Source organism: Solea solea, chromosome 14 (genome assembly GCF_958295425.1).
Source record: "Solea solea chromosome 14, fSolSol10.1, whole genome shotgun sequence".
NCBI classification, from domain to species: domain Eukaryota; kingdom Metazoa; phylum Chordata; class Actinopteri; order Pleuronectiformes; family Soleidae; genus Solea; species Solea solea.
In genome coordinates, this window is record NC_081147.1 from 26,537,897 (window position 1) to 26,555,058 (window position 17,162).

General features: G+C 41.7%; 1 protein-coding gene across 1 annotated transcript in view; it reads left to right on the top strand.

Moving 5' to 3' along the window:
• Nucleotides 1–17,162, top strand: part of gfra3 (GDNF family receptor alpha 3) — a 48,604-nt gene that overhangs the window by 14,634 nt on the left and 16,808 nt on the right. Inside the window, exons 2-4 of the mRNA XM_058650441.1 lie at nt 10,455–10,751; nt 14,665–14,736; nt 15,740–16,088. Of these exons, the coding sequence (XP_058506424.1) occupies nt 10,455–10,751; nt 14,665–14,736; nt 15,740–16,088 (718 nt within the window). The remainder of the gene's footprint in view (nt 1–10,454; nt 10,752–14,664; nt 14,737–15,739; nt 16,089–17,162) is intronic.

Genomic DNA, 17,162 nt, shown 5'->3' on the forward strand with positions numbered 1-17,162 from the left:
TGTGCAGGTAATAGTTTAGTTAACACAGGTGGGTCTCCATGGAAACCACGGACAAACCCACTTGGGACCCACATCATTGTCGGCCTGAATATAAACCTAAATGGACACACTGGCTATTGGATCAGTGACTTGGTGCTAACCTAGATCTAGAACTTCTACACATTTGACAGGATGTTCTTTCTCTGCAGAACCTAAAATCAGATGTATTCATCAGAGATGGCCATTTCATTTTTCATTTTTCATCACCGTGTGGTAAAAGATGCACCACAAAGGAGAGAGTCAGTGTAGCATGTTTTTTATTTATAAATATATTCTCATGAATCTTATTGTACATATACCTCGATATATACCCTGAGGTACTAAACTACAAACATAGATGCCTCTAACATCTGTACTGTGTTTTATTGCCAACAATATAACAGCTGACCTTGTCCGTAAATCTGTTTAAATGCTCATTTACGATCAAACGTGTAGAAAATAGAGCTTCACATTTCATCCAGACCTGAAATGTGATGATCAATTATTACAAAATTGAATGAATGTTAAACAAACGTGCTCAGTATACGTGAATGTTACGAGTCAGTGGACTGTTGTGTTTTCACACAGTGCTGAAGTGGATGTTCATCATCCATCCAGTGGGGAAACAATGATAAACTCCACTGCCAGTGATGGAGAGTTCTGCCTCATGTCTGCAGGCACCAGAGTTTCATCTTTGCCTTCCACTCGTGACAAACAAGTTTGAGTCATGTACATTTATCATTGTTTACTTCACTGTATGTTCTTTTCTCTTTAAGATACATTAGTAAAGAGCTATTGTCTTTTGTTCTTTTAATGTGTTCCTTGTTGAACTATTTGGGAGAAAATCATCATTTCATTATCCTACTGACTTGGACTTGGAAAAAGAAGAGACATTACATTGGATTTGCTTCAATAAAGTATAAGTAAACTCCCTCCACCCAATACCTGATTTTGAAAAATGCCAAAGAAGTGGGCTGAGACCCGAGAGAGGGAGAGAGAGAGAGAGAGAGAGAGAGAGTGGGGAAATGTCATTGTCATCATGGTCAAGAAACACGACATAGTTGAGGTTAATGGTCAAAACATAATCATGTTCATAGATTGAGTTCACCATGTTTTCACAGTAGACCAAGATTCTCATAGAAACCTGCAGGGTAATGCTGCAAACTGCACTCTCACCACTAGATGTCACTAAATACAACACACTGCACCATAAAGAAAATAGAATCACGAGTATTATAGTATACGGCGCCTTCTTTTCTTGATCTGGGGAAAGAGCAGTCATGGCTTTCATTTTCAGCAGAGCCCTCTTGTGTACCTTGTGTACCTTGTTGTGTATATTCCAACAGACACACAGCAGTGTTTTTGATGTGGTATTAGCCTGTCAGGGAGCCACAGTGGTCTGTTGTGTTGGCTTCAGCTCGCTCTGTAGTGTGGAATAAAGCTGTTTGGACGAGTGTCACAGCAGAGGAAAATAAATATCAGAGTATTACACAGTTCTGTTGCTCATGGAACAAAATACAGAATAACATGGATTATGACAAGTATTAGTAATAATTAGTATTATTTACTTTACTTTTCTCTAAACAATGGACTGTTTATGCAGCTGTGGATTGTTCACAGGGTTCTCTCTCTCTCTCTCTCTGTGTCTCTGTGTCTGTGTCTCTCTCTCACAGCCACTTTAGTTTGGGTCTGACTTGCAGCAATCATTGACCAAAAGAAGAAGAAAAGACTGACTTCCGTGTTGTATATATTATAGTTGAAAGTTTGGACCAGTGACGTAATCTCTCTGGATTACTTGTGTGTCGCTGAATCATCTTCCCTCTGAATGCACTCTGACTGTAGGTGTAAAGGCTTAAACACCGTGGGACAACGTACAGTGATGGGAATAGAACATGATAGCTGTGGTGAGACTTGCTCTACATTTGGAACCACTTTTAAAAAGAGACAGACTCTGTAAGTGATTAAAGTATTAAACAAATATAAAATACTAACCACCTTACCAAACTTGAATGATTAAAAAAAAGTGTTAAATTGTAATGTATTACATATAACTTGTAATCATTAACTCATTATGTTACAACAAAGTTACTTTTTTAACACGTTATCCTCGACACTGATACGGACTAAAAAAATAACTGAACCGACAGTTTTCACTCTTAACTCTTAACTTAATTCTTTATTACATAAATGTCTTTCACATGTTTTTCACGTGTTCTCAGCCACTGTTTTCTGAAATGTAACGTGTGAAGTGAAACTGCGAGTCCTCCCCGCGTCAGTGACCCGTGAATGAGGGTCACAAACTCCACGGTTTTTCACCAGGAGGAGCCGTGAGATGAGAAATGAGACATGAGGAGAAAGAGGAAACCAGGCAGACCTCTGAACCTTTATGGAAGCAGTGCTGTCTGTGGTCATGTTTCTCTTTTTCCTTCGCTCACTTCCTCTCTCTGATTGGCCGGGTGTTTGGGTTTAGCCGCTCTTATCTCTGCATCATGCTGGAGATGAGACTGGGTCTGTGATGCAGCGCCGGGTTTTCTGCAGAGTGTGTCTTTGAATATTTCACACTTGATGCGTGAGTGCAGATCCCAGCGTCTCTGAGTGACAACGTTAGCATTTGCTGGAAGGCTAATGTTAGTGTAAAGCTACAGGATTACAATGATTTCTTTCATAGTGGTGACGCACACACACACACACACACACACACACACACACACACACACAGTCAGAGGTTCATCTTTTTCAATGTGCTGGATTTCAAATTTGCCCTTGACCTTGATGTTTCTGTGTGTGTTACTACAGTAGCCTTTATTATTAATTATTTAATAATAAATACTTATTTAACCCAAACTATGTAGATTTATGTTTAATACATTAGATCATTTCTATGATTTTAACACCAGCATGAATGAGTTTGACATGACTGTGCTCACACGCTCAGATCCATCCATTCATCCATTCATCCATCTATCGTCTACCTCTTTATCGTCCACGTGAGGGTCGCGGGTCACTGGATAATTATGTAAAACTGAAATGCTACAGTAGTGTTTTTATTTATAGTTTATAAGTACATACACACATGTGTTATCGCTGAGTAAATGACACACAACAACCAGCTACGCAACAGATTTCTCCGCTCCGCTGTCGTTTATGTTTCTGCAACGCTGTCAATCAAAAACTGGTTCCGCCTTTCACACAATTCCTCCAATCATCACGCAGAAGCCCAGCGTCCGTCCACTGCTCCATTGAGTCAGAGAGAAGCTGAGCTTCCCTGGAAGTGAAGATTTTTTCCAATCACTGTCGAGCTCGGTGTCGTCCGATGGAGAACAGCTGAAGCTGAGCTTCAAGTGGTTTTAATGCAGAGGCTGCTACGGGAATACGGTAATCAGCTGATTCTGAACAAACTAGTGACACGTTCTAATCATGTTTAGTATTAAAACGAAAATACAACACATGTTAGACAAACTTTAAGAGGAAGCTGAGCTTCCTTTGTTGTTTTAGAGCAATCACCACTGCCATATACTGTATAATCCAACAGATTTCAAAATGTGTTTATTATATGAATAGATAGAAATACATAGAAAGTGATCAAATAAACTGTTTTCTTTATGACCTTGTTTTAAAGCTTCAACATAATAAATTTGCTTCCTTGGTCACTAGTGAAAAATTTTCAAATTTAGGAAGCCATCATTTGGCGTTTCAACATAATAAATTTGCTTCCTTGGTCACTAAAATGATGGCGTGGCATCATGTGACCCGTCTGCTTTGCTCCACGTTTGACAAAGACTGATTCATCTGCTGTTCCCACCACATTTCACCAGTTCACAAAAATAATGATGTTCTGTCTGAATTTGGCATTTTTGTCTGAATGAGGTGTTTGTCACTGGATTCTGAACTTTTGCTGCTTTGCTCAGTTCTAAGTATGGGAGAATCAATGGTTGTGTGTGCGCGTACAACTTTAAAGGGCTTTTTGGTGGGTAAGGGTTAAAACTGGGTTTAGGTTACGAGGCATTTAAACCTGTGAGTGTCCTCGGTAAGGATGCAGCTGTCAGACAGTCAGTCAGAGGCCACACAGAGAGGAAATGTTGTGACGGGCCGGGCTCTGGTCAGAGAGGTGGTCAGGATCAGGAGGCCGAGGACGGAGCAGCGAGCCCCATGTGTGGACAAAGTGAGAGCGGTGGCAGAGTAATGGGATGCGGTGCTCCACAAAGGCCGTTTGTTCCCCCAACAATGTTTTATGTATGTGGTTCGTCTTTCATCAGCACACTCAGTATTCAATTTACATACTGTGTACTGATCCGGCGCTGAATGTTAAGCTGTTTATGCTATCTCAGCCACTTTACTGTCACACTGACATGTGCGTGTGAAACTGTGTTTGTGCTGCACCCCTCTGCCCCCGTCCTGCCCCCGTCCTGCCCCCGTCCTGTGCTTGTGCTGTATTGTGTCCTGGTAATGACGGCTTCTGTCGCTCTCGCAGCAGGACACACACACACATAAAATGCTCCTTCACAGGATGCTTCTGTATGTCTATCTTTCCAAGTTGTGCGTGTGCATGTGCGTGATTGTGTGTGTGAGATTCTAAGAACATCATTTTGGGAGGTGCATGCTGGTTGTGCCTCACACTGTGCGCGTGTCTAACCCATCACGGTCCTCGCTCTCTCCCTCCTCCCCCTTTACCGTCCATCCCTTTATTTTCCTTCATGTTTGATTGGTGCTGTCCTCAAACAACACCGCTCTGATTTTTCCTCTTCACTTGTGAAATGAAGCAGCCACACATCAGAAAACAGATGTTCCTCCTGGAAAAACTTTTGACTTCCCCACAATCCAAACACTGTGTGTTATAAATAAATCAATGAAATCAAGCCCAGAACTTCATTCATCCCAGACAGCTGTGACTAGCTTGGCTGGAGACCATATACTCTTGTCTGACACAAAAGAGGCGACTGTTTGAGAGACAGACCCAGAGAAAGTGCTTGTTCCTCGGTGGAAGTTACATAAGCTCCAATTCTGCTCTGAGATATCTTTTTTTTGCATTGTGTTATTTGAGCTTTTTGCGTCACTGGATCATTTTAAAGTAAACACAACTGACATTATTCACCAGAGCTAACCATTAGCCAACAACCAGCTATGACTGAGTTGGAACTGGAAGTTTTTCTGGACGACGTTTCACCTCTTGGATGAGACTGAGGGTTAAATGAATTTCATGCATTCATCAGTCTTTTCAGTGTTGGATAATATTCAGCATGAAAGTCAGTGTGTGTTCACCTCAGACGCTACATTAATATCACCAGAAATAAATCCATTTTGTGAATTGGTCATGGTTACCGTGTCGTACATTTGCGCTCTGCTGTCGGCTTCATTACGAGACCTTGTTCAGTTTTATCACTAATTACAGAACCTTTTCTTTATCCGACCTAAAGAGAATATAGTTAAAAACACAAATAGTAAAATGAGTGTGATGGTTAAATGTCTTGTTGTGGGGACATTGGTGGCTGTCTCTACTCCCCCTACTGTCTGTTTGTGGGAAATCAACCTTGCAGGATCCGGTTCACCAACCCGGAGTCCACAGAATCAGGTACTGCTTTATGGCACTACATACACACACAGTGTCTCTCACACACACACACGCACACGCACACACAGTGTCTCTCACACACGCACACGCACACACACACACACACACACCCCATAGCGTTATTTTAGACGGTGAAAAAGAAGCAGAGAAAACCGTTGTAAGAGGCAGCGAAGAACCGGGATATGACTGACTGACTGAGCAAGGGAGGGAGGGGCCACACACGAGTAAAAAAACGTTTAGAACAACATTACTGCATGGATGGATGTTTAGGGCGGTGTTGTACAAATATCCTGAAACTGTAGAGAAGAAGCACAGTTATATAATATAATCTCAGTCTTTGTTCTGTTTTGACAAAACAAACGTGCTGGAACTGGAGCAGACGTCTGTGCACACATGAGCCGGTCCTTAGTGTTAAGTTACACTGGAGACCATTGCTGTAAAGTATTGTAGGTGTATTGATAAGCAGTAGCAGTAACCAACACTCATCCTGATCTTCAGTGCATGTGTGGTGGGCCTAGGTGGAGGCTTTAGAGTGTAGGCAGGGGTTTGGGGATTGAACTGATTTTTACTTACTTGGGTGGGCGTGGTGGTTTTCGTCTGCCTTTCCGGGCCGACGTGAAGACCTCTGCCAGGCGAGCCACTTCCTCTGCCGTCTTGGGGTCATGCTCTTTGACCCAGATCTCCAGGTCTGGATTGACCATTCTCAAGAACTGTTCCAGGATAATAGTCTCAGTCTTTTACTGTTGACTTCTCTGGTCTTACATACAGCTCTGGTGGTGTCTCACCAGGCTCCATCTTCAAGGACCAGTACTGTCTTCTATAGGTTTCAGGTGTAATTTTGTAACTTTATCATCATTTTCAGAGTCTTCCATGTCCATTGAAACATAAACAATCCATCTTCAGGTCAGCGACAGACATGAGCCAATTTTCACATGTGGTCAGGAAGTGCTCGACGTCATCTTCTGCTGCTAATGGCTGTAGTTTGGGATAGAACCAAAACTCATCACCATCATCACCATCATCACCGTCATCACCGTCATCACCGTCATCTCCCCTCGAGAGTGTCAGGCTCTGGTCTCTGTTGTCTCTGTTTGAGCACTTGCTGTTGTTTCCATCTGTTTCCATCTGTTGATCTTTAACTGCTCGAGCTGGAATAAGAGTTTTCACCAGACCTGCAGGTTCCTCCAGCTTCTCGTCCCTGGACCTGGTTCCACTGCTGAGCAGGTTCCTTCGTCTGGTTCCTCACGTCCATTTTTCTTTCCATGTCTCACACACACACACACACACGTGTAAAATGGCTGCTTTTATACTGTGGCCCTGATTGTCAGCTCTGGTGCTTCCATGTACAGGTTTCCCATCAACATCATTACTATCAACAAACTACTTGATTTTTAACTTAATATTTTAACAAGTTTTTACACATTTTTAATAATGTTTTTTTAAATAATTTTATTAAAAACAAACTCTACAATCAACATTAAGATTCCAAAACTCCTATCCATCTTCCACAAGTTCCCCTCTCCTTTCTCCTCACTTGGTTTGACCCGCAACAACACAAAACACATATAGTTATAAAATCCCCAGTAATGACGGTCTCTTTGTTACAGTGGATCTTTTATCAGAAACATAAAGATCTGGGTCCAGAGACCTGGTCTCAGTGAATGTTTGTTTCCGTGTTCCTGTGATGGACTGGTCGTCTGTCCAGGGTGTGACCCCAGCTTTGGCCCTCTGTGATTGGCTCCAGCTCCCTGTGACCTTCATGTGGAGAATAAAATGGTCAACAATGAATGAATGAATGAATGAATGAATGAATGAATGAATGAAGTTTTGCTCCTTTTGTCCTGAGGACTTGACAGAAAGTCAGCATTTGTAAACATGTCAGCAGTAAAGCGTTGACTCAGAGGAGACTTGAAACTCAAACAAGGATCATTATCCGTCTTTGTTATGGCAGGAAATAGGAACCCGTCTTTTGTTTTGTTTCGACTGATTAACTAAGACCACAATCAATTTATTTTGATTGGTTTCTTGATGATTCAGTTGCATTGGACCGATGATGCGTTAAGCATTTGTCCTTGAATGTAACCTCAGTATTTATCATTCCTCGGCATTCAGCACAGAAAACTGCTTTCCAAACCTAAGACCTTTATTTTTTATTTGAACTCTTTTTACTTTTGTTTAGGATCCAACACAAATCATTTTATTTTACTTTTTCGTCTCCTTTTACTGAATTTTTATTTTCTATTTTACGAAAACTATTATTTTATCATGTTATAGTTCATCATGTCCTTTGTTACCTATAATATTTACTTCATTTTATGTTCTGATTTACTTATTTCATTTAATCTGTTACTATTTGCATTTTTAACTTAAACCTCTTGTGAAGTATTTTAGTCTCCAGTGTTTGTCCTTGTCTTGTCCCCGTTACAGTTTTAATACATAATACCAGCCACATGTGGGCTGACATTATCAGCATTGTTTTGGTTAAATAACTTTGAAACAGAAAAGAAATGCAGACATGACGCAGAATAGGAATCATAAAAATGGTGTTAACATGAATAATAAATGCCGTCCTGTGCTTCAGTTAAGTCGAGGCGTCGACTGTGGTGATCGTCAGATAATTCAAACGTGAACCTAAAAGAAACACAGTCACAGGAACATAAACAACGTCCAAAACTGAGTCTCAACCATCAGAAAACTCTGCAATAAATCAGCATCAAGCAACATTAAAGTGTCAAATAAGAATAGATTAGAAGTCGCGTTTTTAATTTAACAGACGTATTGTGTTGGAAATGATATGAATTTTTATTCAGTCACTTACTGCTCAACATCTGAGGACAGAAATGTTGTTTAAACACTGAAGTGAACAGAGAATAGAGCAATGTGACAATATTCTCTAACGTCTCCAATTGAATACACAGTGCAGCGTTGTGTGGATGTTTCCTGCTGTGCTGCAAACCATTTGAAACGCTGTGGTGATGATTTAGAAAACACTCGCTCTGTGAACACTGAAGTGCTGAGGTGTGGAAATATTTCAGAAACAAACAAAAGCTGCTTCACTTTGTGTTGACGAGTCAGTCTAAACAACATCAAGCTAATGTGTGTGTGTGTGTGTGTTATTTCTATGACGTAGTAATAATTTACTCACTCTGTGTGTGTGTGTGTGTGTGTGTGTGTGTGTGTGTGTGTGAATGTTTTGTGCGCAGCTCCAGTAAATCATTATCACATCATTTATTTACATTCACTATCATATTGCCCATTATACAGGCAACTTTAAAGGTCCAGTGTGTTAAACCTGTAATTGTACAGGTTTAAGTCAGTGTGATGGTTAAATGGCTGTCAGTGGTGAGTTGTTACTACAGTGAGGATAAAACAGGGACAATGTAGGATGAATGTTTACGTAGTCGTCATTAAAGATTTACTTTAAATGGGTGTTTATGAGGTTCTTATGCATTATACTGTAGTCAGTATGTAGAGTAGACATCACACACTGTGCTGTCTGATGGAAGAGGGAGATGAGGGAATATAAAAATATAAAACACAGAGTCTTTGGTGCTGATGTGGAATATGAGAACTAGACCTGACAGCTTTGTAAAATAGAACAAACAGTTTTCTTTCGAGGTGGGCCTTGCACATTTTCAGCTCCAGTGTGTTGTTACTCATGTGCACTAACTTTGGGTTGCAGTGCAGAAACCTCACTTGTCCTCACTTCTTGATTTAAGTCGAGTTCTCCACTGGAATCACAAATCCAGCATGGAAATGTCTCTGTGGCTGTGCTCGAGCACATTTCACACAATCAGTGCCAGGTTAGAGACATTCCTTTATCACAAGGCTCCGCCTCTCTGTGTAGCCTGCCACCTCATTCTCAGGCTGCAACATTCTACCACTGGGGTTGCCAGCACTTCAGATAAATAACGATGTGTTGAACATGGATGTGGTGAGGAGCATATGTTACATTACAGGAGGCTGTGCTATAATGTCATCCTCTACACATACTCACAGAACATTAATAAGTATGTTTTTCTGTAGGTTGTACACGACTGTCCTGCTCTACAAGTCAATTCTGAAGTGCACTGAAGCAGAGACAATAGCCAGAAGTTATCAAGCGAGTCACAGAAGAAAAGCCAGAGAAAGTTCTTGTGAGAAGCACAAGATACAGCCACAACGTACACTCGCTCTGCAGGCAATGACTTCTGGTGTTTTTGGGGGCGGAGCTTTGATGAAAGGGCTGACAGAAGGAGGTTGGATAAGTGTAGCCTGCTGTTGCTAATTTTGCTACAAGCTGTGTTTCCATTGAGTGGAACAGTTCAGTTTGGAACAGTGTTTCCATTAGGGAGAGTACCAAAGTCACCAGTTCCATTTTTTAGCACCCTTCTCTTGGGGTACCAGAGTAAAAAAGTAGCAGAGAAAATCAGGGTGGAGCCTGACTGGTTTCACACCTGTTTCTCTTCAGCGGCTGCAGTCGATTCTCATACAAAACGTGACGTGTTTTTGAGACAAACTGAGCAGAAAAAAGAGCTGTTGGTTGTTGTTGTTGTTGTTGTTGTTGTTGTTGTTGTACGGTACGATGTCGGGCACAGCCCACACCGAGCCGTCTGAACCCTGACTCAGGGTTTTATACCGTGATGGAAACAGAACCAGGCTTTAAAGTAAACCTCAAATAATCAGGATAAGGTGCAGTTAGCAGCTACAGTCAAGTGAAGTCAGTATTAGTGTATGAAATCATCTGTGAACATTAACTGACCACGCCTTTCACAACGGACAACAGGCGTCGTCTTTAACGTTAACGCTGCAATAATGTTGTGTCTGTCTTTTTTAAAATGTGAACTTCCTTGTCTTTTTAAAACTTCCTTGTCTTTTGTCCTCTCAGATGCGTGGTCAATATCATCACCCGTCTTCTCCTTAACCTCCGCCCCCACTGACTGTGTGGAAGCCCATCGGGGCTGCTCTGCTGATCTCCAGTGCGAGGCTCTGTACCGGGGCTTGGAGCTGTGTGCGGCCGATGCGGCGGTTTCCCCGCTCGGGGAGCAGGCGGCAGCCGAGTGCCTGGAGAGACAGGACGTCCTGCTGGCCAAACACCCGGCTCTGGTGGCCTGCAAGTGCCAGCGTGGCTTTCGCAAGGAGGAGCAGTGTCTGCGCATCTACTGGAGGGTTCGTCTGCTGCCAGGTCAGTGAGCGAGCTGCTGGGGAGGAGGTTCTCTGCTTCACTGTGTGAAGTACAGTGAATGAAGGTCAAAAAACATTCTTAATCTCACCCTCATTGTGTTTTTGCATGAGATTCCCATCAGAATTTAATCTTTCAAGTCTTTCCATTGATTTTCTATGTTTATTTATTCAAAAACTAGAGATGAGTTGAGGCTAAAGTGACACCAGAGTGTGCAGTAAACTGTATGATGGACAAATAACCAGCTTATCACAATAAATGAAGCTGAAGACTATGGTTTGGTTTGGTGGGGATCACCACCATTTACACTGAGGCCCACTGCCACCCCGGGACGAGGACTTGGACCCGGTTGCACGACTCAGGAGACGAAGTGAAAAATAAACAAACTTTTATTTTCAAAGTGCAACAAAAAAAAACACAAGGTTTTGACAAAGTAACAAAGAAAAGTAAAAAAACCTGAGGAGACGGTGACACGGAGCAAATCCTGATCATTACATTACATTACATTACATGTCATTTAGCAGACGCTTTTATCCAAAGCAACTTACAATGGAATTGATTACAATCAGGCCAGGGGTGGAGTCGAACTTGCAACCATGATGGCTTCCGTACACAGGGTACCAGTCTTAACCACTGAGCCACTCCACCTCCACCCATTCCTGACGAGACAAAGACACGAGAGTTACGCTGGTTCTCTGGATCACAAGACCAGCTGGCAGCAGGCAGACCATAATATACACACGGTAATGAGGAACAGGTGGACACAATCAGGGCGGGGCAGACAATCAGACACAAGGGGGAGGAGCAAGTTACCTGAAACGAGAGAAGAGAGACATTTCAAAATAAAACAGGAAACACAAAGTAAACACCAGCAGCTTCCTGGATCATGACGCCCACAAACAGCCTCTTTGTTCAGTTCTTGCTCCTGAATTAGTTTCATGTGTTTTGCTCAGAGTCGTCCAGGGAAGGGAACTTGGCTCGTAACCACAGGGTTGCCAGTTCAAATCTGGAGATACCTCTGAGCAAGATACCCAATCACCATTGCTCCCCATTGATCGGGTTAATCCTCAATCACATCCAGTATACTCCGAGTGCTGGTCCCGAGTTCAGATGAATAGGAAGAAAAATGCATTAAATGAAATACGTGGATCACTGAGCAGAAGTTCTGCTGCGTGATGATTCAGCAAATGTCAGAAACACATGAACAATATTCAACACACTCCTCCTCCACTCGTTCTGCAGAGGGAACTGGAACTATCATGGTATCTCCTGTAGCTTCACATACCATGAGATGATGAGATGTAAGCTGTAGTAAACTAAGACGCAGCTGCTTTGGCTCCGTTTAGCCAGCGCATGTGTTTCATTGTGATGACGGAACATGTATCAGGCCACACACACACACACACACACACACACTCATTACTGGTCATAAGGAGAGCACATGGGATTTGTTGACAAGATGAAAAATATAGTATCATCATATAAAACTTAAACTCTGTGTCACACCGTTTAACTCACACACTCACTGGCAGCACAGCTGTCAGGGGCAATCTGGAGTTCAGTGTCTGGCTCAAGAAACAGACTGTTGCTTTATGGTTGTTGGGATATGAAGAATTAACATATTATGGACAATTATTGTGTATGTTCAACTTCCCAGTTACTACTGTACAGTAACACCGAAGAACACATGTCTTTTAGTTTAACCATAAAGGACCAGAAGGTGAAGGTGGCGTCTACAAGAAACATCAACATGTAGAAATGCTAAACTGTTCTCATGTTGAGATATCATTTAATATATTATTATCTATAGCATTTATCCTTTAAGTGCTGGCTTAGGATTAGGTTTGAGAAACAACACTGGACAGCGACCAGCCGAGCACGGTGTCAACTGAAGTCTGGAGATGATCATTAAATTGTCCAGATCCCAAACTGTTCCTGCCAGTTCCCCAGTTTAACCTTTCAGATCATCAGATAAGTTATTAACTTAACCTAACGTCCTGTCCTAACCTTTCACTCCCTCTAAACAACAAAATATCTTTACAATAAACAGTTTTCAGTGATATTTACGACCATAAAACGACATGTGCCCGCCCCCCCCCCCCCCCCCCACACACACACAGACACACACACACACACACAGACACAGACACACACTGAGTGTATATCCGGAGTGCATTAGTAAGTGAGCTAACACTAGCCCTCAGACTCCGTCTCCCCTGTGGCCTATTAGCCAGCGGAGCATTAGTGTAATTACACACTCTTCAGTTCCTAACCCTGCAAGGCTGCTCGAGCGTGTCATCACCATAAATATATAGCCCTCACTAGGATTTACATACATAAACACTTTACATGCCATTACATTCTTCATTGGGTTTGTACTTTGGAAAACGTTGAAATCATTTGCAGGAACAAATGTCCACTCGTCCATCAAGACTCAGCTGATGGTTTTCAAAACTGGACAAAAGCAACTTTCAATAGCCTGAGCTGACGATGACGATGCTGCACCTGCTTTAGTTCAGCCTTCATTTGTCCACACATGACCTTTCATTGACACAGATCAGATTCAGGTATGTTTAGCAGCAACACACGCATGTATTACAACATCTGTCCAAACCATTAGATGATATTACCCATGAGTAATTAAAAAAGCAACTCAAATGGCTCTGGAGTGGTTTTGTATAATTGACTCAGCTTAAATATTATCATTAGTGCCAGTCATTCAGACACTGAACTGTGCTTTTATATAATCAGTCATTTAGATTCTTTCACAGTGGTTAAGAGTTCATGCTCCACGAGTGCAGCCTGCTCTCCTCGTTTAAGAATAACACCAAAATAACTGGCCCCTCCCTTTCCTTGAGGTACCAGAGTATCATCGTGAGACCTCCATTGTTGTGTGTTGTATGACGTCCAGTCACATGTCTCACTCGTGTGTGTGTGTGTGTGTGTGTGTGTGTGTGTCTGTGTGTGGGCAGTGAGACTGTGCAGTGTCAGTCAACATTTAAACTTTTGTCTTTAAAAAAAGACGTGATCCACACAAAGAGTAGGGTCTCCGTCTTCAGGGTCTCCGTCTTCAGGGTCTCCGTCTTCAGGGTCTCCGTCTTTAGGGTCTCCGTCTTCAGGGTCTCCGTCTTCAGGGTCTCCGTCTATGGTCTCCGTCTTTAGGGTCTCCGTCTTCAGGGTCTCCGTCTTCAGGGTCTCCGTCTATGGTCTCCGTCTTTAGGGTCTCCGTCTTCAGGGTCTCCGTCTTCAGGGTCTCCGTCTATGGTCTCCGTCTTTAGGGTCTCCGTCTTCAGGGTCTCCGTCTGCATTGCAGGGGGAGGTCTTTGTTCTCCTCATTAGCTTTTGTGAAGCTTTTAGCTCAGTGAAGATCATACCCATGTGTGTCAGATGTGTTTAGTTGCTCATGTCTCATCCATCATTTATGGCTTTAACAGACTCACACATGCATTACTTTACATGTAAGAGCTCCACACTCACATTTGTGTTACTGTCCTTGTTGTTTCCTCCAGAACAGTTTAGTTTGAATTCTCGCTCAATTTCTCTTCCAAATCATGAGGATTTTCTTGATTAACTGAATATTATGGTTTGATATGTTTTTTTTTCGTTATTAAAACCAGGTTTCTGTTTTTTCAGCTTCTTAAATGTGATTTTTTTTCTGCTTGTTTTTGCTCCTTATAACAAATACAAATTTAAACATTTGTCCAAAAACTGTTTTGACATTTAAGAACATCATCATTTCCAGGTTCAACAATTTTCAACATTTTCTGACATTTTATACCAAACAATGATTTTTTCATGGAGAAAATAATCAACTGATTAATGGATTATAACAATAATTGATTATTAGTGTTTGCTTCAGCATTTGTCTTGGAACGTCAGACGTTTGCTAATGTTTGTGTTTGTTCTTCGTCTCCAGGGGAGGATGAGCTCGAAATATCTCCCTATGATGACACACTGATGGATACTCGCATGGCCTCTTTAGTGGCAGGTACAACACACACACACACACACACACACACACACACACACACACACGTCTAACCCTTAACTTAACCAGTTCATCACAAATGAGGATCTAACTTATTAGGACCAGGTTTTGGCCTCCATGAGGACCACTGGTCCTGACAAAGGTCCTAAAGAGGTAATGAATACGAACAAAAGTCTCTCACACACAGACAGAGAGAGAGTCCATGTGATTTACATCAGCATCCGTCGATATCTGTCTCTATCTGCACTCACACACATACACACAAGCAAAGTGACTCAATCAATCAATAAAGAATCCTGATAGTGAGCAGCTGTCACATGTGGACCCGCCTCTCTTTTCTCTCTGGAGGGAAGGCGTGATGTGTTCAGGGTCAATGTTGGGACACCGAGCGTGTTAAAGCGTACGTTCAGCTCACTTTACAGTTTACGTATTTTCACAAGCTTCTCCACCAAAAATACAGAAATATATCCAAGAGCGTGTGTTTATTATGGGCTGGAAAAAATATCATCATTATATACTTTTTTTTATATCATTCGATATATATATATATATATATATATGTATATATAAGGCTGAACGATATGGCCTATCAATAATATCAGGGTAGTTTTTGGCTGTGTCCAAATATACAAGATATATGGAGATGTTTGTGCTTCTCAAAGAGTGAGAGTGACACATTTACGATATGTATTATATGATCTTAAAACACATTTATTACCTTTAATGAAATTTATATAATATAATATAATCAAATTCTGCTACAACACAAATAATGTGTTAAAAATATAATTATGTCGGTTCCATGTATAATATTTCATGTATTTCACAAACGTATTCACTATAGTAAAGATGATGATTATCCTTTCCTCATAAAGCCTGTGTGAATTATATATATATATATATATATATATATATATATATATATATAATATATCATCAGAGTCTTGAGTCCTGCTGCATGCTGCACTCACACATATATCACAACCCTTTGGCCTCCGCTCAGCCTCATCGTTCCTGGACGGTGAGAACCAGTGCCTGAAGGCAGCACAGGACTGTGGCTTGTACGAGAAGTGTGGCTCCCTGCGATCGGAGTACGTCCTGGCCTGCACCAAGCGGATTCCCGGCTCCAGCCGCTGCAACCAGCACAAGTGCCACCGGGCACTGCGGCGCTTCCTGGAGCGGGTTCCTGAGGAGTACAGTCTGGGTGTTCTGTTCTGCCCCTGCACCAACACGCTGTGTGGAGAGAGGAGGCGGAAAACCATCGTACCGTCCTGCTCCTTCCAGGATATGGAGGGGCAACAACCCAACTGCCTCCATCAGCAGAGCTTCTGTCGCCGTGACGACCTCTGCAGGTCAGACGCACACGCCTCACACACGGGCTTCATTCTGACATTGTTGTTTTTATGTCGCACTATTCTGAACTTGATGACAACACAAAGCTTTTTCTCATTCACACTCAGTTATCGTATAAATCCTTCAAAATAAATTCAAGCTCAACACTGATGAACTTGTTTAAAGTGAAAACTGTGTTGACTTTCACATTTGAATCAATACTGAATGTTGTTTAACATATGAAAAGAAAGGTGTTTGCTGTTGTGAGATCACTTTGCTGGTGACACCTGTTTCATTACATTACATTACATTCATTATTCGCCTTTTATTGACATTAATGCTTTAAATAAGTGTTGCCTTTGAGAATCGCCATAAATAATCCAAACGCTCGTCTGTATGAGCTGATGATTATTTTGACATCAGTTAATGCGTCGATTATTTTCTCGATTCATTTAGTTCTTGTTTTCTCGTCAGAAGATTGAAAAATGTTGGTCTGTGTTTCCCAAACCTCGACATCATACTATTCTCGTATGTCTTGTTTTTGTCCACAAACCATAATTAATCAGTTTGAATGATTTCTTTGTTCTATGGAGCAAAGAAACCACATAATATTCACTTTATGAAGCTGAAAACCTCAAACTGCTGAACAGATGATCAAAATATAGTTATATAGACAATTCTTTTAGTAATCGATTAATAATCTATTCTTCTAAAAACATACAGAGAGGATCAGTCACTTCATCAAGCTCATGATGTCACGCTGCTCACAGACGTCATCAAACTCAGTCTTTGTGTTGTTTTGATTAGAGAGAGAGAGAGAGAGGGAGAGAGAGAGAGAGAGAGAGAGAGAGAGAGAGGGAGAGAGAGAGGGAGAGGGAGAGAGAGAGAGAGAGAGGGAGAGAGAGAGAGATCCACCAAACACCAGACGATGGATTCAGACTAACTCACCACTCACAGTCCCCCCTCATAGTTTAAGATAATATTTAGTTGAAAATGAGAAGTTAGATTGTGAAAGCCTTGGACCACACGTTCACGTCAACACAGTTTGTTGCCACATTTTTCCATCAAGTGCTGGTGGAATCACAGAGTAGTTC